The 24,881-nt window shown below is 40.7% G+C and overlaps 1 protein-coding gene across 3 annotated transcripts in view; it reads right to left on the reverse strand.

Moving 5' to 3' along the window:
- The window catches only part of ppp4r4 (protein phosphatase 4, regulatory subunit 4), a 267,838-nt gene that overhangs the window by 69,479 nt on the left and 173,478 nt on the right, over positions 1-24,881 (reverse strand). For all 3 annotated transcript variants that reach the window (XM_072274558.1, XM_072274552.1, XM_072274564.1), the window contains exons 11-12: positions 24,538-24,657; positions 3,245-3,322 (exon numbers count right to left, since the gene is read on the reverse strand). In XM_072274558.1, the coding sequence (XP_072130659.1) occupies positions 3,245-3,322; positions 24,538-24,657 (198 nt within the window). The remainder of the gene's footprint in view (positions 1-3,244; positions 3,323-24,537; positions 24,658-24,881) is intronic.

A 24,881-nucleotide genomic window follows, 5' to 3' on the forward strand; every position in this document is an offset into this window, starting at 1 on the left:
AATTCCTCTCTGTTCTAAATGGACATCTCTCTATTCTGTGGTTGTGCCCCCTATCCTGGACTTGAGATCCCCCTTCAATCTTCTAAATTCTAGTGATTACAGACCCAGAACCATGAAACACTCTTCATATGTTAACACTTTCATTCCCAGAATCATTCTCATGAACCTCCTCTAAACCCTTTCCAATACCAGCACATTTTTTTCTTTTATAAGGAGCCCAGTGCTGCTCACAATATGCCATGCAGTCTGAGCAATGCCTCATAAAGCTCAGTATCAAATCCTTGCTAGAATATTCAAGCTCTTTCAAAACGAATACTAACATTGTATTTTACTCCCTTACCATTGACACAATCTTCAAATTAACCTTTAGGGAATCCTGCACTAGGACACCCAAGCCCCTTTGCATCTCTGATCTTCAAATTTTTTCCCAGTTTAGAAAATAGTCTATGCCTTTAGTCCTTCTACCAAAGTTCATTACCAACTCGTCCCAAGACTATATTCCATCTCCCATTTTTTTTGGCCCATTCTCCCATCTGTCAAAGCCCTTCTACAGACTCACTGCCTCCTCAAAACTACTTGCCCCTCCAACTATTTTTGTATTATCTGCAAATTTGGCTACAAAGGCATCAAGTTCATCACCCAAATCAATGACATGTAACGTGAAAAGCAGTCCCTGTGGAACACCACTTGTCACTGGCAGCAAACCAGAATACTCCCACTTTGCCTCCTGACAATCAGCCAATCTTCTATCCATGCTAGTATCTTTCCTGAAATCCCATGAGCTCTTATTATGTTCAGCAACCTCATGTATGGCACCTTGTTAAAGACGTTCTGAAAATCCAAGTATACAGTATCTACTGACTCTCCTTTGTCCATCCTGCCTGTTATTTCTTCAAATAAATTGTCAGGCAAGATTTTCCCTTAAGGAAATTATGTTGACTTCGGCCTGTTTTATCATGCGCCTCCAAGTACCCCAAAACCTCAACCTTAATAATGGCCTCTAACGTCCTCCCAACTACAGAAGTCAGGCTAACTGGCCAATAATTTCCTTTCTCTGCCTCCCTCCCTTTTTAAAGAGTGGAGTGACATTTGCAATTTTCCAGTCCTTCTGAACCATTCCAGAATCTAGTGATTCTTGAAAGATCATTACCAATGCTTCCGTAATCTCTTCTGCTACCTCTTTCAGACCCCTTGGGTGTAGTCCATCTGGTCTTATCTTCCTTCAGATCGTTACTTCCCAAGCAACTTCTCCTTTGCAATAGCAACTACACTCACTTCTGCCCCCGACATTCTCAAATTTCTAGCAAACTGCTAAAGTATTCCACAGAAAAACAAACACAAAATACTTATTAGGTTAGTCCATCATTTCTCTGACCCCCAATACTACCTCCCCAGCATCATTTTCCAGTGGTCTAATATGACTCTCGCCTCTCTTTGATGTATCTATCCTGCACCTTCCAAATTACCCCCAGAAACTCCAGCCATTGCTGTTCGGACATCATCCGTGCGTGACAGTGTCCACTTCCCATCAACTTTGGCTCCTCTCTCATGCCTCCGTAATTCCCTTTACTCCACCCTAATACTGATACATTTGACCTTATCTTCTCCTTCTCAAACTGCAGAGTGAATTATATCATATTATGATCACTGTGTCCCAAGGGTTCCTTTACATTAAGCTCTATAATAAAATTTGGTTTATTACACACCCAATCAAGAATTGCCTTTTCCCTCGTGGGCTCAGCCACAAACTACTCTAAAAAGCCATCTCATAGGCATTCTACAAATCCCCTCTCTTGGGATCCAGCATCTTCCCTTATTTCCAATCAGTTCTGGTTGCAAACTCATGTTTCATTGTACATTCTAGTGGAAGCCTGGTTCACCTGATATTTACTGTTGGAAGCCAAGAGTAAGAGGATACAATAATTGATTCAGCATGACAGGTAGACATTGGCCAGCTGCATAACCAGATGTTAATGTTCATGTGGAATTGGCAGGAGGTACAGTTCTGGTCATCTGTGCCCAGCTCCTTTCAGGTCACTTTCCTTTAGGGAGAGTATGGCCTCTCACCTCAGTCTTTGCAGGTAACAAAGACTCTTGCAAATTTCGGCAGATGAACCGTGGAGAGCATTAGTGTGTAATGCTTTTGTAGAACAAATGCAGCTTTTTCTTCATTCTTTTCTTTCCTAATCACTTCCTCGCCTCTGCTTAAAACCTGCAAACTCTGCTGCTAGCATAACTATTAAACTATTCTAACCAGATGCATCACCATCTGGCATGGAGGGGTCACTGAAAATGCTGCAGAAAGTTGTAAATTCAACCAGCTCCATTTTCTAGGATCAGCTTCTTCCTCTCCACCATCAGATTTCTGAATGGACAATGTCTCCATGCACTACTTACTAATTTAATTTTTTAAATATTTATAGTTTTTATTATGCATTTCACTGTAGTGGTGTTGCAAAACAGCAAAATTCATGACACCTGGGAGTGATATTAAACCTGATTGTGAGTCAGTTTTGTGCTGCAGTTGTGGTTATGATATAAGCTGTAGCCCTCGCTTGACTTGTCTCTCCTCATTTTCTCCATCTTTGCTGGTGAAGCCAATACTTAATTTTTACCAGTGACGTATGCACAATGAGCAGATTGGAGTTTATTTTCTGCAATGCTCCATTACTCCTTTCTTACAATTACAGGAGCTAACTCTGGACTTAGATGGGCGAATAATTGAAAGCAGTCACTGCTCATCCTTAAATCTCTACCTGCTCTGTGAATGCAAGATGAGCTCTCTGCTGAATAGATCAGAGACCCTTGGCTTCCTGCAGACATGTCTGTCGCATCTGTAGCAGAATACTGACTATTCCTTGAAAAAACATTGTTTGTAAAGCACTTTGAAAATTCTGGATTGCAAATTACAAACGTTTAGTTTCTCCTTTGATCTGCGTTAAATATGAAACAAAACTTCACATTATGTAATACAATTAAGGAAAGTGGGCACAGACGAAAAATCTATAGCACTAAACAAAAATCCTTAAGTATTGCATGGAAATTGTAATGAGTGGCAAATGTGTTTGTGCATTGAGAGCCACAAATTAATGACTCTATAAATCAGAAAAGGTGCTCATAGAATCGGTAGAAAACAGGATATTCTTAGAAAGCTGATTTTGAAGACTTTTATTTAAAAGCCAAAATTCTGCAAAAATAGGAATTAATTTCTAAAAGAAGACTGGTGATAAATTATTTACCTTACCTCTAATGATTCATCTTGCAAGAGTGCAATTAGTTCTTTGTGAACTACATGAACACCGGAGCCTAGCAGCTTAATGACCTGAGTGGAAAAAATGCACAAAACTTTCATCCATTTGAGGAATATTACAATCTAGCAATAAATGAACTGAGTACTCACCAAAAATACTTCAGAAAGACCTTACAAGGGATTCAAATTGTTTAATTATATATCTATTGACTGAAAATATTCCAGTAACTTTTTGGTTTATTAAATTCTACATCAACTACTGAAATTTAGTAAATAACAGTAACATTTTGCAACAGGAAATGCAACGTGGCAAATCTGCCAAAACGTACATTTTGGCATAACCTCTCCTTCATTCATTTCGTGTCTGTCCATGACCATGATCGTACTAGGCAAATTTTTCGACAGAGATGGTTTGCCAGTGCCCTCTTCTGAGCAGTGTCTTTACAAGATGGGTGACCCCAACCATTATCAATACTCTTCAGAGATTGTCTGCCTGGCCTCAGTGGTCCCATAACCAGGACTTGTGATATGCACTAGATGCTCATACGACCATCCACCACCTGCTCCCATGACTTCTCGTGACCATGAGTGGCGGGCTAAGCAGATTCTACACCATGTCCAAGGGTGACCAGCAAGCCAGTGGAGGGAAGGAGTGCCTTACACCTCCCCTGGTAAAGATGCATTTTCACCCCACCACTCTTTACCTCTCCTCCACTCTGCAATTTACAACCGAACAAATCTCCATTCATTCCACTGTGCAATTGAAATTTCTTCAGCCAAGACCAGGATTAGCCATAGTCATAGTCATACTTTATTGATCCAGAGGGAAATTGGTTTTCGTTGCACCATAATTAATTAAATAGTAATAAAACCATAAATAATTAAATAGTAATATGTAAATTATGCCAGGAGATAAGTCCAGGACTAGCCTATTGGCTCAGGGTGTCTGACCCTCCAAGGGAGGAGTTGTAAAGTTTGATGGCCACAGGCAGGAATGACTTCCTATGACGCTCAGTGTTGCATCTCGGTGGAATAAGTCTCTGGCTGAATGTACTCCTGTGCCCAACCAGTTCATTATGTAGAAACTTAATTCTTAAATTCTTCACATATATGGAGTAAAAATCTTTACATTACGTCTCTGTCTGAATATGCAATGGGCAATTTATAGTAATTTATAATAAATATCATATACAACAGGAGTCAATATAGCATAGAAATACAATTGTATCAGTGTGAACTAATCAGTCTGATGGCCTGGTGAAAGAAGCTGTTCCAGAGCCTGTTGGTCCTGGCTTTTATGCTGCCATACTGTTTCTCGTATGGTAGCAGCTGGAACAGTTTGTGATTGGGGTGACTTGGGTACCCAATGATCCTTCAGCCCATTTTGATGCACCTGTCTCTGTAAATGTCCTGAATAGTGGGAAGTTCACATCTACAGATGTGCTGAGCTGTCCTGCGATTGAGGGAAATACAGTTCCCATACCAGGCAGTGATGCAGCCAGTCAGGACGGTGAGGGAGCCCTCCCTTACCACCTGCCGGTGATCTGACAGGGAAGTCCAGGAGCCAGCTGAAAAAGGCAGGTTGAAGGCTGAGGTCTCTTTTTCAATATTTTTATTAGTTCTACATAAAAGAATACAGAGTACAAGAAAGTATATATAAAGGTCAAAAAAGACAACTACCAATTACTTTATATCTATCCATAATAACAATCTCATTTCCCCCTATTCATGTAGGTTAGTAAAAGTTATATTGAAATATACTAATTTATTACAAAAAAAAGAATCTAACCCCTACCAAGACCGAAACTGTTTATTAAGGAGAAAAAAAGGTAAAATACCTTCTCCTGTAATAAAAATTAATAATAGCCGACACCTAAATTTAAACAACGAATTGAGGGTTTCGAAAGTTTTGAAAATAATTCGGAAAGGATCCCCGCGATGTTTGAAAGTCTTGACGAGATTCAGAAATTGAACAACGAATCTTCTCTAAATCTAAGCGTGACATAACGTTGCATAACCATTGAGCATGAGTAGGAGGAGAAACATCTTTCCATTTAAACAAAAGCACCTTCCTAGGGATAAGAGAGCTAAAGGCCAAAATATGTAAATCAGATATCTTCAGCTTGATATCTTGTCCTGCACAATACCGAATAGGGCCATCAGAGGATTAGACTTAAAATTGACCTTGAAAAGTAGAGAAAAAGTTTGAAAAACTTCCTTCCAATATTTTTGAAGGCATGGACAAGGTCAAAACATATGAATTAATGAAGCTTCTCCATTATTGTATCTGTCACAGTAGGGAGATATATCCAAATAAAAACAAGATAACTTATCTTTAGTCATATGGACTCTATGTACCACCTAAAATTGTATGAAGGAATGGCGAGCACATAGCGATGACGTATTAACCAGTTTAAGAATTTCATTCCAAGATTCCTCAGATATTGATGTCTGTAAGTCTTGTTCCCAGAGATTCTTAATTTTGTCTAAAGGAACATTCCTCGTCTCCAGTAACATACCATAAATATTAGATATTGAACCATTATAAAAGGGTGTCAAATTAAAAATTACATCTAGTAAGTTCTTATGTGAGTTTATAGGAAATGTGCATAATTGAGATCTTAGAAAGTCTCTAATTTGTAGATATCCAAAAAAGTGAGTTTTGGGTAGGCTATATTTAGCCGACAATTGCTCAAACGTGAAAAGATTTCCCCCAACTAACAGATTCCAAAAACATTTAATACCCAACCTGTCCCATTCTTTAAAAACCAAATCAGTCAAGGAGGGTTTAAAAAAATTATAATAAATGGGACTAGAAAGGGAAAATCTCAATAAACCAAAATGTTTTCTAAATTGTATCTAGATCCTCAGAGTATGTTTAACTATTAAATTATCAGTTAGTTTACTTACAAATAAAGGAAGTGAGGATCCAAGAAGAGAAATAATAGTAAATTTATTAACAGAATTAGCTTCTAAAGAAACCCATACCGGACAGTCTACACGATTAATATAATATAGCCAAAACGTAAGATATTGTATATTAACTGCCCAGTAATAAAACCTAAAATTAGATAAGGCTAAACCTCCAGACTTTTTAGGTTTTTGAGATGAACTTTATTTAAACGAGGACGTTTATTTTTCCATATATAGGAGGATAAAATAGATTCAAGAGAGTCAAAAAACGTTTTCGGAATAAAAACGGGTAAAGTCCGAAAAAGATATATAAATTTAGGTAGAATATTCATTTTAATAGAATTAATTCGTCCAATCAATGATATTGAAAGAGGTGACCAATTTAATAATATCTTTTTTACATGGTTCAATAAAGTAAGAAAGTTTTCTTTAAACAGGTATTTGTAATTCTTAGTGATTGTTACACCCAAATAAGTAAATTGATTCCTTACAATTTTAAAAGGAAGATTAGTATTAATTAGTACCAAATTAGTTAAAGGAAATAATTCACTCTTATGTAGGTTCAATTTATATCCTGAAAACTGGCTAAAATGGGAGTGTAAAGAAAGTACACAAGGTAATGAAATCTCAGCATTAGAGATCAAAAGCAATATATCATCAGTGTAAAGCGAGATTTCGTGGGTGATACCTCTCCTTAAAATACCACAGATATCATTAGATTCTCGAAAAGCAATAGCAAGGGGTTCTAAAGCTAAATCAAAAAGCAAAGGACTCAACAGACAGCCTTGTCTAGTTCCGCGCTGAAGTTTGAATGGTTCGGAACTTTGAAAATTAGTAAGAACTCGAGCAGAAGGAGGTAAATAAAGTAGTTTAATCAATTGAATAAAATCTGGTCCAAAATTAAATTTTTCTAACGTTTTAAATAAATAATTCCATTCAACCCAATCGAAGGCTTTCTCAGCATCTAAGGATATCACACATTCCGATATCTCCTGAGAAGGAGAGTAAATAACATTTAATACACGGCGTATATTAAAATGGGAATGTCAGTTTTTAATAAATCCAGTCTGATCATCAGAGATAATAGAAAGTAAAATATTTTCAATCCTACGAGCTAGAACCTTAGAAAGAATTTTAGTAGCTACATGAAGTAATGAAATTGGCCTATATGAAGAGCATTCAGTTGGATCCTTGTTCTTTTTTAAGATAAGCAAAATAGAAGCTTCATAAAAAGATTGAGGCAAACTACCCAATTTGAAAGAATCCAAAAAGACTAAGTGTAACTGCGGTGTAATTAATGAAGAAAAAGCCTTATAAAATTCTCCAGAAAATCCATCTGGAACCAGAGCCTTCCCCAAGTGTAATGAACGTATAGCCTCGGCGATTTCCTCATAAGAAATGGGTTGATCTATCTGTTTGCAATTATCTGCAGAAACTGCAGCGATATTTAATTGATTTAAAAAATTGTTCATTACAGTATTATCTTTAGGGGAGTCAGAACTATAAAGTTTAGAATAGAATTCTCCAAAGCTATCATTTATTTCAGAGTAATCAGTTGTCCTATCATCATTAGTTTTGCAAATTTCTTTAATTTGTCATTTAACTACAGAAGTTTTTAATTGGTTGACCAATACTTTGCCTGATTTATCTCCGTGAATGTAAAATTGAGTTTTATCTTTAAGAAGTTGAGTTTCAATTGGATATGTTAACAGAAGATCACATTTAGTATTAACTTCAACACGTCTTTTATATAAAACAGGATCTGGAGCTGTAGCAAATTTTCGATCTAATTGTTTTAACTGATTGGCTAATTCAATTCTTTCTTTATTAGCTTTATTCTTAACACTGGCAGTATCAGAAATAATCTGTCCTCTAATATAGGCCTTGTAAGTATCCCATACAATAAGATTAGAAGTCTCTTCCTTTTTATTCTCTTCAAAAAAAATATGCTTCTCTAGAAATTTTAAAAATTCCTTATCAGATAACAAAGTTGTATTAAAATGCCAGAATCCGTTGGTTTGAAGAAGACCAGGGAGTTTTAAAGATAAAAATATAGGAGCATGGTCTGAAACAGCAATCTCTTCATATTCACAGGAATGAACTGATGAGATCATTTGACTATCGGTAAAAAAATCAATCCTGGAATATGTGTGATGAACATTGGAAAAAAGCAAATATTCCCTAACTAAGGGATGTAAGAAATACCAAACATCAACTATACCACACTTCAATAAAAAGGATGGAATAAACAAAGCTGATTTATTAAAAGACGTTGGTTTCGAAGATCATCGGTCTAAAATTGGGTCTAGCCAACAGTTAAAATCTCCTCCCATCACCAAAGAATAAAGATTCAGATCTGGTAAAAACGAAAAAAAAGCATTCCAAGAATCCTGGGTCATCTACATTTGGGGTATACACACTGGCAAATACTATTAACTTATTATCTAGTTTTCCTGAGACTATAACAAAACGTCAATTAGTATCAGATACTACTTCATGTTGGACAAGGGAAAGTGCATTATCTATAAGAATCGATAATCTATAAGAGTTAAGAGAAGTCAATGTTCATGCCATCAGGTTGGAGGCTACCCAGACGGAATATAAGGTGTTGTTCCTCCAACCTGAGTGTGGCTTCATCTTTACAGTAGAGGAGGCCGTGGATAGACATATCAGAATGGGAATGGAATGTGGAATTAAAATGTGTGGCCACTGGGACATCCTGCTTTCTCTGACAGACAGAGCATAGGTGTTCAGCAAAACTTCTCTAACTTCCGCTAATGCCCCACCTCCCCCTTGTACCCCATCCGTTATTTATTTATATACACACCTTCTTTCTCTCTCTCTCTCTCTCTCCTTTTTCTCGCTCTCTCCCTCTGACTATACCCCTTGCCCATCCTCTGGGTTTTTCCCCCCCCTTCCCTTTTTCTTTCTCCCTGGGCCTCCTGTCCCATGATCCTCTCATATCCTTTTTGCCAATCACCTGTCCAGCTCTTGACTCCATCCCTCCCCCTCCTGTCTTCTCCGATCATTTTGGATCTCCCCCTCCCCCTCCCACTTTCAAATCTCTTACTAGCTCTTCCTTCAGTTAGTCCTGACGAAGGGTCTAGGCCCGAAACGTCAACTGTACCTCTTCCTAGATATGCTGCCTGGCCTGCTGCGTCCACCAGCAACTTTGATGTGTGTCGCTTGAATTTCCAGCATCTGCAGAATTCCTCGTATTTACGTTTGCCACATCCACTCTGTCCATGCCTTTCAACATTCGAAATGTTTCTATGAGGTCTCCCCTCAGTCTTCTAAACTCCAAGGGATACAGTCCAAGAGCGGACAAACGTTCCTCATATGTTAACCCTCTCATTCCCGGAATCATTCTAGTGAATCTTCTCTGTACCCCCTCCAATGTCAGCACATCCTTTCTTAAGTAAGGAGACCAAAACTGCCCACAGTACTCCAAGTGAGGTCTCACCAGCGCCTTATAGAGCCTCAGCATCACATCCCTGCTCCTATACTCTATTCCTCTAGAAATGAATGCCAACATTGCATTCGCCTTCTTCACTACCGACTCAACCTGGAGGTTAACCTTAAGGGTATCCTGTACGAGGACTCCCAAGTCCCGTTGCATCTCAGAACTTTGAATTCTTTCTCCATTTAAATAATAGTCTGCCCATTTATTTCTTCTGCCAAAGTGCATAACCATACACTTTACAACATTATATTTCATTTCCCACTTCTTTCCCATTCTTCCAATCTATCCAAGTCTCTCCGCAGACTCTCCGTTTCCTCAGCACTACTGGCCCCTCCACCTATCTTTGTATTGTCAGCAAATTTAGCCACAAAGCCATCTATTCCATAATTCAAATCGTTGACGTACAATGTAAAAAGAAGCAGCCCCAACACGGACCCCTGTGGAACACCACTGGTAACCGGCAGCCAACCAGAATAGGATCCCTTTATTCCCACTCTCTGTTTCCTGCCAATCAGCCAACACTCTATCCACGTATGTAACTTTCCCATAATTCTATGGGCTCTTATCTTGTTAAGTAGCCTCATGAGTGGCACCTTGTCAAAGGCCTTCTGAAAATCCAAATATACAACATCCACTGCATCTCCCTTGTCTAGCCTATTGGTAATTTCCTCAAAAAATTGTAATAGGTTTGTCAGGCAGGATTTTCCTTTAAGGAATCCATGCTGAGTTCTGCCTATCTTGTCATATGCCTCCAGGTACTCTGTAACCTCATCCTTGACAATCGACTCCAAAAACTTCCCAACCACCGATGTCAAGCTAACAGATCTATAATTTCCTTTTTGCTTCCTTGTCCCCTTCTTAAATAGCGGAGTGATATTTGCAATCTTCCAGTCCTCCGGAACCATGCCAGAATCTATCGACTTTTGAAAGATCATCGCTAATGCCTCCGCAATCTCCACAGCTACTTCTTTCAGAATGCGCGGGGGCATTCCATCTGGTCCGGGAGATTTATCTACCTTTAGACTATTCAGCTTCCTGAGTACTTTTCTCTGTCGTAATTGTGACTGCGCACACTTCTCTTCCCTGCCACCCTGGAGTGTCCGGTTTGCTGCTGATGTCTTCCTCAGTGAAGACTGATGCAAAAATACTCGTTAATTTCCTCTGCCATCTCTTTATCTCCCATTACAATTTCTCCAGCATCATTTTCTATCGGTCCTATATCTACTCTCAACTGTCTTTTACTCTTATATACTTGAAAGAGCTTTTAGTATCCTCTTTGATATTATTTGCTAGCTTCCTTTCATAGTTAATCTTTTCCCTCTTAATGACCTTCCTAGTTTCCTTTTGTAAGGTTTTAAAAACTTCCTAATCCTCTGTCTTCCCACTAATTTTTGCTTCCTTGTATGACCTCTCCTTTGCTTTAACTTTGGCTTTGACTTCTCTTGTCAACCACGGTTGCATCCTTTTTCCATTTGAAAATTTCTTCTTTTTTGGAATATACCTGTCTTGCACCTTCCTCACTTCTTGCATGAACTCCAGCCACTGCTGCTCTGCCGTCTTTCCCGCCAGTGTCTCTTTCCAGTCAACTTTGGCCAGTTCCCCTCTCATGCCACTGTAATTTCCTTTACTCCACTGAAATACCGACACATCAGATTTCGGCTTCTCTTTTTCAAATTTCACAGAGAACTCAGTCATGTTATGATCACTGTCTCCTAAGGGTTCCTTCACCTCAATCTCTCTAATCACCTCCGGTTCATTACACAATACCCAATCCAGTACAGCCGATCCCCTAGTGGGCTCAACAACAAGCTGTTCTAAAAAGCCATCTCGCAGACATTCTACAAATTCTCTCTCTCGAGATCCAGTGCCGACCTGATTTTCCCAATCCACTCGCATGTTAAAATCCCCCACAACTATCATAACACTGCCCTTCTGACAAGCCTTTTCTATTTCCTGTTGTAATTTGTAGTCCACATCACTGCAGCTGTTTGGAGGCCTATAAATAACTGCCATCAGGGTCCTTTTACCCCTGCGATTTCTTAGCTCAACCCATAAAGATTCTGCACCTTCCGATCCAATATCACCTCTTTCTAATGATTTAATATCATTTCTCACCAATAAAGCCACGTCTCCCCCTCTGCCTACCTTCCTATCCTTCCGATACACCGTGTATCCTTGGACGTTTAGCTCCCAGAGACATGCTTCCTTTAGCCACGTCTCAGTGATGGCCACAATATCATACCTGCCAATCTGTAGCTGTACGACAAGATCATCCACCTTATTCCTTATGCTGCGTGCATTTAAGTATAACACCTTCCAAGCACCTTAAAACTATACCCTCTCGTGCTAGTGATTTCAGCCCTGGGGAAAAGCCTCTGACTATCCACATAACCAATGCCTCTCATTATCTTGTACAACCCTATCAGGTCACCTCTCATCCTCCGTCGCTCTAAGGAGAAAAGGCTGAGTTCACTCAACCTATTCTCATAAGGCATGCCCCCCAATCCAGGTAACATCCTTGTAAATCTCCTCTGCACCCTTTCTATGGTTTCCACGTCCTTCCTGTAAATGAGGTGGCCAGAATTGAGCACAGTACTCCAAGCGTGGTCTGACCAGGGTCCTATATAGCTGCAACATTACCTCTCGGCTCTTAAACTCAATCTCACAATCGATGAAGGCCAATGCACTGTATGCCTTCTTAACCACAGAGTCAACCTGCGTCGGAGCTTTGAGTGTCCTATGGACTAAGGCCCCAAGATACTTCGATCCTCCACACTGCCAAGAGTCTTACCATTAATACTATATTTTGCCATCATATTTGACCTACCAAAATGAGCTACTTCACACTTATCTGGGTTGAATTCCGTCTGCCACTTCTCAGCCCAATTTTGCATCCTATCAATGTCCGACTGTAACCTCTGACAGCCCTCCACACTATCCACAACACCCCCAACCTTTGTGACATCAGTAAATTTACTAACCATCCCTCCACTCATCCAGGTCATTTATAAAAATTATGAAGAGTAGGGGTCCCAGGACAGATCACTGAGGCACACCACTGGTCACCGGCCTCCGTGCAGAATATCACCCATCTACAATCACTCTTTGCCTTCAGTGGGAAGCCAGTTCTGGATCCACAAAGAAATGTCCCCTTGGATCCCATGCCTCCTTACTTTCTCAATAAGCCTTGCATGGGCTACCTTATCAAATGCCTTGCTAAAATCCATATACACTACATCTATGGCTCTACGTTCATCAATGTGTTTTGTCACATCCTCAAAAAATTCAGTCAGGCTTGGAAGGCACGACCTGCCTTTGACAAAACCATGCTGACTATTTCTTATCATATTACACCTCTCCAAATGTTCATAAATCCTGTCTCTCAGGATCTTCTCCATCAACTTACCAACCACTGAAGTAAGACTCAATAGTCTGTAATTCCCTGGGCTATCTCTACTCACTTTCTTGAATAAGGGAACAACATCTGCAACCCTCCAATCCTATGGAACCTCTCCCATCCTCTTTGATGATGCAAATATCATTGCCAGAGGCTCAGTAATCTCCTCCCTCACTTCCCACAGTAGCCTGGGGTACATCCCATCTGGTCCTGGTGACTTATCCAACCTGATGCTTTCCAAAAGCTCCAGCACATACTCTTCCTTAATATCTACATGCTCAAGCTATTCAGTCCGCTGCAAGTCATCCCTAGAATCAGCAAGATCCTTTTCCATCGTGAACACTAAAACAAAGTATTCATTAAGTACCTTTGCCATCTCCTCAGGTTCCATACACACTTTTCCACTGTCATACTTGATTGGTCCTATTCTCTCACGTCTTATCCCTTTGCTTTTCACATACTTGTAGAATGCCTTGGGGTTTTCCTTAATCCTGTCCGCCAAGGCCTTCCCATGGTCCTTTCTGGCTCTCCTAATTTCATTCTTAAACTCCTTCCTGATAGCCTTATAATCTCCTAGGTTCCTAACATTACCTAGTTTTTGAACCTTTCATAAGCTCTTCTTTTATTCTTGACTAGATTTACAACAGCCTTTATATGCCACGGTTCCTGTACCCTACCATCCTTCCCTTTCTCATTGGTACGTATCTACACAGAACTCCACGCAAATATCCCCTGAACATTTGCCACAGTTCTTCCGTATATTTCCCTGAGAACATCTGTTTCCAATTTATGCTTCTATTTTCCTGCTCGATAGCTTCATATTTCCCCTTACTCCAATTAAACATAGAACATAGAACATAGAATAGTACAGCACAGTACAGGCCCTTCAGCCCACAATGTTGTGCCGACCCTTAAACCCTGCCTCCCATATAACCCCCCACCTTAAATTCCTCCATATACCGGTCTAGTAGTCTCTTAAATTTCACTAGTGTATCTGCCTCCATCACTGACTCAGACAATATATTCCATGCACCAACCACTCTCTGAGTAAAAAATCTCCCTCTAATATCCCCCTTGAACTTCCCACCCCTTACCTTAAAGCCATGTCCTCTCGTATTGAGCAGTGGTGCCCTGGGGAAGAGGCGCTGGCTATCCACTCTACCTATTCCTCTTATTATCTTGTACACCTCTATCATGTCTCCTCTCATCCTCCTTCTCCCAAAGAGTAAAGCCCTAGCTCCCTTAATCTCTGATCATAATCCATACTTTCTAAACCAGGCAGCATCCTGGTAAATCTCCTCTGTACCCTTTCCAATGCTTCCACATCCTTCCTATAGTGAGGTGACCAGAACAGGGCACAGTACTCCAAGTGTGGCCTAACCAGAGTTTTATAGAGCTGCATCATTACATCGCGACTCTTAAACTCTATCCTTCGACTTATGAAAGCTAACACCCCATAAGCTTTCTTAACTACCCTATCTACCTGTGAGGCAACTTTCAGAGATCTGTGGACATATAGCCCCATATCCCTCTGCTCCTCCACACTACCAAGTATCCTGCCATTTACTTTGTACTCTACCTTTGAGTTTGTCCTTCCAAAGTGTACCACCTCACACTACTTCGGGTTGAACTCCACCTGCCACTTCTCAGCCCACTTCTGCAACCTACCAATGTCTCTCTGCAATCTTCGACAATCGTTGACACTATCCACAACACCACCAACCTTTGTGTCGTCTGCAAACTTGCCAACCCACCCTTCTACCCCTACATCCAGGTCGTTAATAAAAATAACGAAAAGTAGAGGTTCCAGAACTGATCCTTGTGGGACACCACTGGTCAAATCCCTCCAATCCGAACGTACTCCCTCCACCACTACCCCTGCCTTCTGAAAGCAAGCCAATTCTGAATCCACCTGGCCAAACTTCCCTGGATCCCATGCCTTCTGACTTTCTGAATAAGTTTACCGTGTGGAACCTTGTCAAATGCCTTACTAAAATCCATATAGATCACATCCACTGCACTACCCCCATCTATATGCCTGGTCACCTCCTCAAGGAACTCTATCAGGCTTGTTAGACATGATCTGCCCTTCACAAAGCCATGCTGACTGACCCTGATCAGACCATGATTCTCTAAATGCCCAGAGATCCTATCTCTAAGAATCTTTTCCAACAGCTTTCTCACCACAGACATAAGGCTCACTGGTCTATAATTACCCAGACTAACCCGGCTACCTTTTTTGAACAAGGGGACAACATTCGCCTCCCTCCAATCCTCCGGTACCATTCCCGTAGACAACGAGGACATAAAGATCCTAGCCAGAGGCTCAGCAATCTCTTCCCTCGCCTCGTAGAGCAGCCTGGCGAATATTCCGTCAGGCCCCGGGGACTTACCCGTCCTAATGTATTTTAACAACTCCAACACCTCCTCTCCCTTAATATCAACATTTTCCTAACTTGTCTGTTCCTATCCCTCTCCAATGTTAGTAAAGGAGATAGAATTGTGATCATCATCTCCAAAATGCTCTCCCACTGAGAGACCCGACACTTGACCAAGTTCATTTCCCAATACCAGATTAAGAACAGCCTCTCCTCTTGTAGGCTTATCTCCATATTGTGTCAAGAAACCTTCCTGAACACACCTAACAAACTCCACCCCATCTAAACTCATCACTCTAGAGAGATGCCAATCAATATTTGGGAAATTAAAATCACCCACCACAACAGCCCTGTTATTATTACTCCTTTCCAGAATCTGTCGCCCTATCTGCTCCTTGATGTCCCTGTTACTATTGGGTGGTTTATAAAAAAACACCCAGTAGAGTTATTGACCCCTTCCTATTCCTTGTTGGTGGAGGTGATATTACATATCATGATCATGTTATTTTCCCATCTCCATCATTTTTTTTCTTGCATCATCTTGTCATCTTCTCCCTTTTCTTTATCACACACATGCTTGCATGCAGAAGGTAGGGATGTTTGGACAGACTATTATCCAATTTTCTATTTTTCTGTTTCTCAGTTAACTAATTACAATTAACGGCAGTTTGGAGTTGATATCTTGGATCTTATAAGTCTGCTGAGACTAAATTGATCATTGGTGTCAAAAATTATTTAGCTAACAAATAGTAAAATTCTGAGAGTTCACAGTCTAAAATATGGCACAGGGCCATTCTCTGTATCCAACGCCTCTGAAATCACTTAGTTTTACTTTATGATAAATCATCTCATGAACATATGAACTTACAAACATATTGAAGAACATTCTCTACATTAAATTATTAATCAGTAATGGAATGCAGAGATCACCAAGCCCAACAATTTCTTTGCTCATTGCTAATTATATTTAGTAAATGGCAATGCGTCACTTTCTTGGGCAGCTGCAATCTTTGATTATAACACACTCCCACTATGTGCTCAATAGCGGGGAGGGTAAAGCACTCTGCACTATTGAGCACATCTACATGAAATGCTGTTGCAGGAAAGCAGCATCCATCATCAAGAATCCCTGCTTTCCAGGCTGTGCTCTCTTCTCACTGCAGCCATCAGGAAGAAGGTACATGAGACTCAGGACTTACATCACCAGGTTCAGGAACAGCTATTACCCCTCAACTATCATGCTCTTAAACCAGATGGGATAACTTCACTTGCCACAACACTGAACTGTTCCCACAACCTATCGACTCACTTTCAAGGTCTTATGTTCTTGATATTTATTGCTTAGTTATTTATTTATTTGTGTTCTTTTTTCCCCTTTTTATATTTGCACAGTTTGTTGTCTTTTGAACATTGGGTTGTTTGTCAGTCTTGCTATGAGCAGCTTTTCATTGATTCTATTCTGTATCTTTGTATTTTCTGTGAATGTCTGCAAAAAAAAAAAATCTCCGGGTTGTATATGGTGACATATATGTACTGTGATAATAAATTTACTTCGAACTTGAACTTTTTGAACTTTGTTATTTAGTAGAATTCCTCAACTTTGATCCACCACCAATGAAGAAGTGCAATAGATTTAGATGGAAATCTGCAGATACTGCCATTGTCAAGTGTACATATACCACTCTTGTAGAAGTTGTAAGTTTAATAAAAGTGCCTTCACAAGTTGCTCTCATGGATAGCACAATCCGCCGTCATTGCAGTGGATGAGCTAATAAGACCATAACACATAGCAGCAGAATTAGGCCATTCAGCCCTTCAAATCTGCTCCGCTATTCCATCATGGCTGATTCCAGATCCCACTTAACCCTGTACACCTGCTTTCTTGCCATATCCTTTGATGTCCTGACTGATCAGGAAACAATCAACTTCCATCTTAAATATACCAACAGACTTGGCCTCCACCTCAGTCTGTGGCAGAGAATTCCACAGATTGACTACTTTCTGGCTAAATAAATCAATTTTGAGGCTGTGCCCTCTAGTTCTGGATACCACCACAGTGGGAATCATCCTCTCCACATCCACTCTATCTAGTTCTTTCAACATTCGGTAGCTTTTGGTGAGATCGCCACACATTCTTCTAAATTCCAGTGAGTACAGGTCCAACCTGCCAAACGCTCCTCATATCTTAACCCCTTCATTCCCATTATCATCCTTCTGAACCTTCTCTGGACTCTTTCCAATGCCAACACATCCTTTCTGAGATATGGGGCCCAAAACTGTTGACAATACTCCAAAAGCGGCCTGACTAGTGCTCAGCATTATCTCCTTGCTTTTATATTCTATTCCCCTTGAAATAAATGCCAACCTAGAATTTACCTCACGCTGGAGGAACTCAGCAGGTCGGGCAGCATCCGTGGAAAAGATTGGTCGGTGTTTCGGGCCAGAACCCTTCGTCAGGACTGTAGAGGGAAGTGGCAGAGGCCCTATAAAGAAGGTGGGGGAGGGTGGGAAGGAGAAGGCTGTAGGTTCCAGGTGAAAAACCAGTAAGGGGAAAGATAAAGGGGTGGGGGAGGGAAGCAGGGAGGTGATAGGCAGGAAAGGTGAAGAAGGAATAGGGGAAAACACAACGGGTAGTAGAAGGAGGCGGAACCATGAGGGAGCTGATAGGCAGCTGGGGGAGGGGGGAGAGTGACATAGGGATAGAGAAAGGGAGGGGGAGGGAATTACCGGAAGTTGGAGAATTCTATGTTCATACCAAGGGGCTGGAGACTACCTGGACAGTATATGAGGTGTTGCTCCTCCAACCTGAGTTTAGCCTCATCATGGCAGTAGAGGAGGCCATGTATGGACATATCCGAATGGGAATGGGAAGCAGAGTTGAAGTGGGTGGCTACTGGGAGATCCTGTCTGTTGTGGCAGACGGAGCGGAGGTGCTTGATGAAGCGGTCCCCCAATCTGCATCGGGTCTCACCGATGTAGAGGAGGCCGCACCGGGAGCACCGGATGCAATAGATGACCCCAACAGACTCACAAGTGAAGTGTTGCCTCACTTGGAAGGACTGTTTGGCGCCCTGAATGGCGGCAAGAGAGGAGGTGTAGGGACAGGTGTAGCACTTGCACTTACAGGGATAAGTGCTGGGTGGGAGATCTGTGGCGAGGGACGTGTGGACCAGGAAGTCGCAGAGGGACCGATCCCTGCAGAAAGCAGACAAGGGTGGAGAGGGAAAGATGTGCTTAGTGGTGGGGTCCTGTTGAAGGTGGCGGAAGTTGCGGAGGATAATGTGCTGGATCCGGAGGCTGGTGCTTGTAAATTACAAGCAATTTACAGTGGCCAATTAACCTAGTCTACCAGTTAATTAGTTAATTTATCATTGTATATTGTCCTGTTATTAGGTTAGTGTTAAATAGGTGGGTTGCTGCAAATGTGGCTTGTCGGAGCAGAAGGGCATGTTCCACACTGTATCTCTGAATAAAATAAAATGGACACATAAAGGTGTTCAAATGTGGGAGGAAACCCCAACGGTCAGTTGAGAACATGCAAATTCAGTACAGACAGCATTAGAAGTCAGCATTGAATCTGGATTACTGGAAGCGTGCATAGTGGCTCTATGGACCGTACAATTGTATCATCTTCCAATAACCTCAAGTAAGTTGTGAAAACATTTTCAGCTTCACATAGTCATAGTCATAGTCATACTTTATTGATCCCAGGGGAAATTGGTTTTCGTTACAGTTGCACCATAAATAATAAAAAGTAATAGAACCATAAATAGTTAAATAGTAATATGTAAATTATGCCAGTAAATTATGAAAAAAATCCAGGACCAGCCTATTGGCTCAGGGTGTCTGACCCTCCAAGGGAGGAGTTGTAAAGTTTGATGGCCACAGGCAGGAATGACTTCCTATGACGCTCTGTGCTGCATCTCGGTGGAATGAGTCTCTGGCTGAATGTACTCCTGTGCCCAACCAGTACATTATGTAGTGGATGGGAAACATTGACCAAGATGGCATGCAACTTAGACAGCATCCTCTTTTCAGACACCACCATGAGAGAGTCCAGTTCCATCCCCACAACATCACTGGCCTTACGGATGAGTTTGTTGATTCTGTTGGTGTCTGCTACCCTCAGCTTGCTGCCCCAGCACACAACAGCAAACATGATAGCACTGGCCACCACAGACTAGTAGAACATCTCAGCATCGTCCGGCAAATGTTAAAGGACCTGTCTCCTCAGGAAATAGAGATGGCTCTGACCCTTCTTGTAGACAGCCTCATTGTTCTTTGACCAGTCCAGTTTATTGTCAATTCGTATCCCCAGGTACTTGTAATCCTCCACCATGTCCACACTGACCCCTTGGATGGAAACAAGGGTCACTGGTATCTTAGCTCTCCTCAGGTCTACCACCAGCTCCTTAGTCTTTTCCACATCAAGCTGCAGATAATTCTGCTCACACCATGTGACAAAGTTTCCTACCGTGGCCCTGTACTCAGCCTCATCTCCCTTGCTGACGCATCCAACTATGGCAGAGTCATCCGAAAACTTCTGAAGGTGACAAGACTCTGTGCAGTAGTTGAAGTCCGAGGTGTAAATGGTGAAGAGAAAGGGAGACAAGACAGTCCCCTGTGGAGCCCCAGTGCTGCTGATCACTCATGTAGATATTACTAGGATTCCTTATTGCTTTAATCAATTAAAACACTGACTTTATGCACCCTCAACACACCTTGGTCATTTAACCATTTTGACAATAGATAGTTGCAATGAGGTTGTAAACCTACTAATACTGAAAAAATAACTAAACTAAGTTAGTATTTGTTGGGGAGTGTATGCGCTTTGGTACTATTGTTGACAATGCCATGCATCTGATAATGATAATTAGAGCACAATTTATGGACAATAATTGATTGCGTTAAAGTGCTCAAGAAAACTTCACATTTTCCTACATAAATGCAAGTGTGAAGCACGAGGCCATAAGCTACAGAAGAATTAGGCCATTTGGCCCGTTGAGTCTCCTCCACCACTCCAACATAGCTGACTTATTATCCCTCTCAACCCCATTCTCCTGCCTTCTCCCTGTAACCTTAATCAAGAATCTACCAACCTCTGCTTTAAATATACCCAATGACTTGCCCTCAACAGCTATCTGTGGCAACAAATTCCACAGATCCACCACTCTCTGGCTATATAAAAAAAATCGTTCTCATCTCTGTTCTAAATGGACATCCTTCCATTCATTTTAGTTTTGAGAGAATGATAATAAAAAAAATACCTAAATAAACTAGCAATTATTACAGAAGTCAAAAGGGGAATTCTACTAGTTCAGTGTCAGTCAGATTTCCCATATCTTTCATGCCAAACATATTCTATAATTACCATGACATTCCCAGAGGTGCCTCATTAAATAAGAATAAAGTTTTAACTTTGAGAAAATGTTTTTTTTTAGTTTTGAACTCCTACTGGGCTTTGCATATTCCGAAGGTAACTATTATTGGAAGAACTGCCTTTATCAGTTTAGGTTGGAACTGATGTTTTTTACTGTATGTTGATTATTTAATTTATTTACTTACTGACATACAGTGGGGAATAAGTCCTTCTGGCCCTTTTAGCCATGCAACCCAGTAATCCCTAATTTAACCCTAGTTTAATCACAGGACAACTTACAATGTCCAATTACCTACCAACTGGTACATCTTTGGTCTGTGGGAGGAAACCAGTGCTCCGAAGGAAACCCACGCAGTCACGGGGAGAACATACAAACTCTTTACAGGCAGCGGTGGGAATTCAACCCTGGTCTCCTGTACTGTAAAGCGTTGTGCTGACCATTACACTACCAAGCCATCTGTATTTACGATAAACAAACATTCTTCATGTCTGTCCAGCATGACAGAATTATTTTATACTACTGCTATTTCCTGAGGAGACTGAGGAGCTTTAACATCTGCCGGACGATGCTGAGGATGTTCTACGAGTCTGTGGTGGCCAGTGCGATCATGTTTGCTGTTGTGTGCTGGGGCAGCAGGCTGAGGGTGGCAGACACCAACAGAATCAACAAACTCATTCGTAAGGCCAGTGATGTTGTGGGGATGGAACTGGACTCTCTCACGGTGGTGTCTGAAAAGAGGATGCTGTCCAAGTTGCATACCATCTTGGACAATGTCTCCCATCCACTACATAATGGACTGGTTGGGCACAGACTCATTCCACCGAGATGCAACACTGAGCGTCATAGGAAGTCATTCCTGCCTGTGGCCATCAAACTTCACAACTCCTCTCTTGGAAGGTCATACACCCTGAGCCAGTAGGCTGGTCCTGGACTTATTTCTTGGCATAATTTACATATTACTATTTAAATATTTATTGTTTGTTACTATTTAATTATTTATGGTGCAACTGTAATGAAAACCAATTTCCCTCGGGATCAATAAAGTATGACAATGACTATGACTATGAGTATGCGCAAAGTTATTCAAAAGCTAAATTCTATTCTATTTCTTTATTTTCCTGTAAATGCCTGCAATAAAATGAATCTCACGATAATCTGTGGTGACATATATGTACTGCACTTGATAATAAATTTACTTTGATGCTTTGATTTGAAATTTAGCCTCACCAACATCTTTAATAACTACACCAGAACATCCAAACTCTTGTACTCAATGCCCTGATTTATGAAGGTCCATGAGCCAAAATCTCTTTTTATAATATATTCTAGCCGTGACGCTACTTTAAACTAATTATGGATTATGAACCTGTATTCTCGGGCTCTTTGGTTCTACAGCATACCTCAGTGCTTATCACTTACTGTGCCAATCCTACCCTGGTTTTCCTCCCAAAGTGCTACACTTCACACTCATCAACATCAAATTTCATCTGCTATTTTTCAGCCCATTTTTTTCTAGCTTGCCCAGATTATTTTGCAAGCTCTGATAGCCTTCTTCACTATCCACATTGGCCCATTGGCCCTTGCCTTGGTGCCATCCACAGAGGAGATTTACCAGGATGCTGCCTGGTTTAGAGAGTTCGTTCCATTCCAATCAGGGAGGAGGCTACTTGGCATCCACACCAGGACCACCAGACTCACAGACTGTTATATTCCCCAAGTAGTAAGGCTGATCAACCCCTACACCCACTAACTCCAACATTATTATTATTTCCTGTTAGTCACCTATGCACTGCCTAGTGTCAACTTTATGGGCATGCAATCAATCTATGTACAAACATATATAAGCTATATTATGTATTTATATTTATTGTGGTTTTATTATTGTGTTCTTTATTTTTTGTGCTGCATTATATTTGGAGTAATAATTATTTGTCAAGATTCCAAGATTCAAGATTGTTTAGTGCCATATTGGCATTAATTAATTCCAGACATAACTACCTACTACCACTATCTAGCTTCTCCTGCTAAGCCAACGTTTAATCCGATTGACTACTTCACCCTGAATGCCAAGCTACTTAACCTTCTGGACTAGCCTCCCACGTAGGTCTTTATCAAAGGCCTCGCTAAAGTCCATGTAGACAACTTCCATTACATTTCATTCAACTTTCCTCAATAAACTCTATAAGATTGATTCAACATGATCTGTCATGTTGACTATCCCTACTTATGTATACTGGCCCTTCAATACCTTTCGATAATTTACCCACCACTGATTTAAGAGTCACTGGCATATAATTCCCTGCTTTATTCTTAGAATCTTTATTAAACAAAATTATAACATTAGCTATTCTCCAGTCCTCCAGCATCTCACCTGTGGTTGATCGTTCTAAATATCCCTGCCAGGGCTTTTGCAATTTCTGCACTAGACCTCCTCAAGGTTTGAGGGAACACCTTGTCATGTCCTGGGGATTTATACACTCTTACTCACCTCAACATATCAAGTAACACCTCTTCCATAGTTCATATATGGTCCATGACCTCACTATTCTTTTCCCTATGGACTCTGTGTCTGTCTCTTGAGTAAATTCAGATGGAAAAAATTATTTAAGATCTACCCCCGACTCCCCATCTCTTTTGGCTCCATGTATAGACTACCACGCTGATCTTTAAGAGGACTAATTTTGTCTCCTGCTATTCTTTTGCTCTTAATATGCCTGTCGAAGCCCTGAAGATTCTCTTCCACCTTGTCTGTGAGAGAAATTTAATATCCTCTTTTAGCCCTCCTGATTTTCTTTCTCAAGTGTTCTCTTGCATTTCTTATACTCTCCAAGCACCTCATTGATTCTAATCGTGTATACCTGAAAGATGCCTCCTTCTTTTTCTTCACCAGGGCCCCAATATCCCTGATAATCAAGGCTCCCTAAACTCGTTAATCTTGAAAATTAGAACATGAATAATTTTTCCAGGTCCTTCAATGTAGACATTGTGGTGAGGTCAATATTTGTATATTAATTGTGTCTCCCTGAATTGTGTCTTGAAGCAATGGTTTATTAGGCCATTTCAGAGAGGAATTGAAGTGTCAACTACATTGGTTGGACAGGAATCACAATTAGGCCCAATGACAGTTTCCATTCCTAAAGATTAACAATTTGGGTTCAAAGTTTAAAGTAAACTTATTATCTAAGTACCATATACAACCCTGAGATTTATCTTTTTGTGGAAGGTTCAGCTTTTTCATTCTGGATTTATTTAGTTAATTGAGTTTAATTGTCCCTGTTGGATTTGAACTTCTATCACTGGATCAAGGAACTTTCAGACATTGGGCCAGTGACTTAATCCTTATGTTTTCATATTTCCCATACAGTCAATGATACTTTATCTTTATTTTTATTTACCTATATAGCGCAGCGTAGACCCGTCCAGCCACGACACACCAGCAGCCCCCTACAAACCCAATTATCCGAATCTAATCACAGGACAATTTACAATGACCAATTAACCTACCCAATACATCCTTGGAATGTGGACGAACACCGAAGAAGCCAGGGGAAACCTACGTATTCCACAGGCGACGCCAGAATTGAACATCAAATCGACAATGCCTGAGCTGTAATAACGTTGCACTAACCACTATGCCACCCTGATGCCTGATGCAACCTTACCCTTACAAGGGGAAGATTTTTTTTACCCTTACTTGAAACAGCTTTGATTACAGATTTAGCTGTAGTTCAAATCTTGTCAATAAAAATACTTACTTCATGGAAGCCAGTGGCAACCGTTCGTCGGACGAGAGTTTCAGGATCATGACAAAGGGTTGAAAAGGTGGGATAAAGTTCAGTGTAGAAACATTTAGGATCTACAAAAAGTATCATAGCCTGTGGGGGAGAAAAGAAAAATTTAAATATCAACAAATGTAACTTAAATGATGTATTATTTTGGATATTACACATAAATCCATATTGAAGTCCATGACAGAAGGAAGGTTTTACACTCGCCAATTCAGGAATTCAAAAATAAATGAGGAGAATGAGGTCATAATTTAAAAATTTTTAATTCCATTGATATCACTTAATAACTTCGATCAACTCTCCCTGCAACA

Source organism: Mobula birostris, chromosome 1, assembly GCF_030028105.1.
Source record: "Mobula birostris isolate sMobBir1 chromosome 1, sMobBir1.hap1, whole genome shotgun sequence".
Taxonomy (NCBI): Eukaryota; Metazoa; Chordata; class Chondrichthyes; order Myliobatiformes; family Myliobatidae; genus Mobula; species Mobula birostris.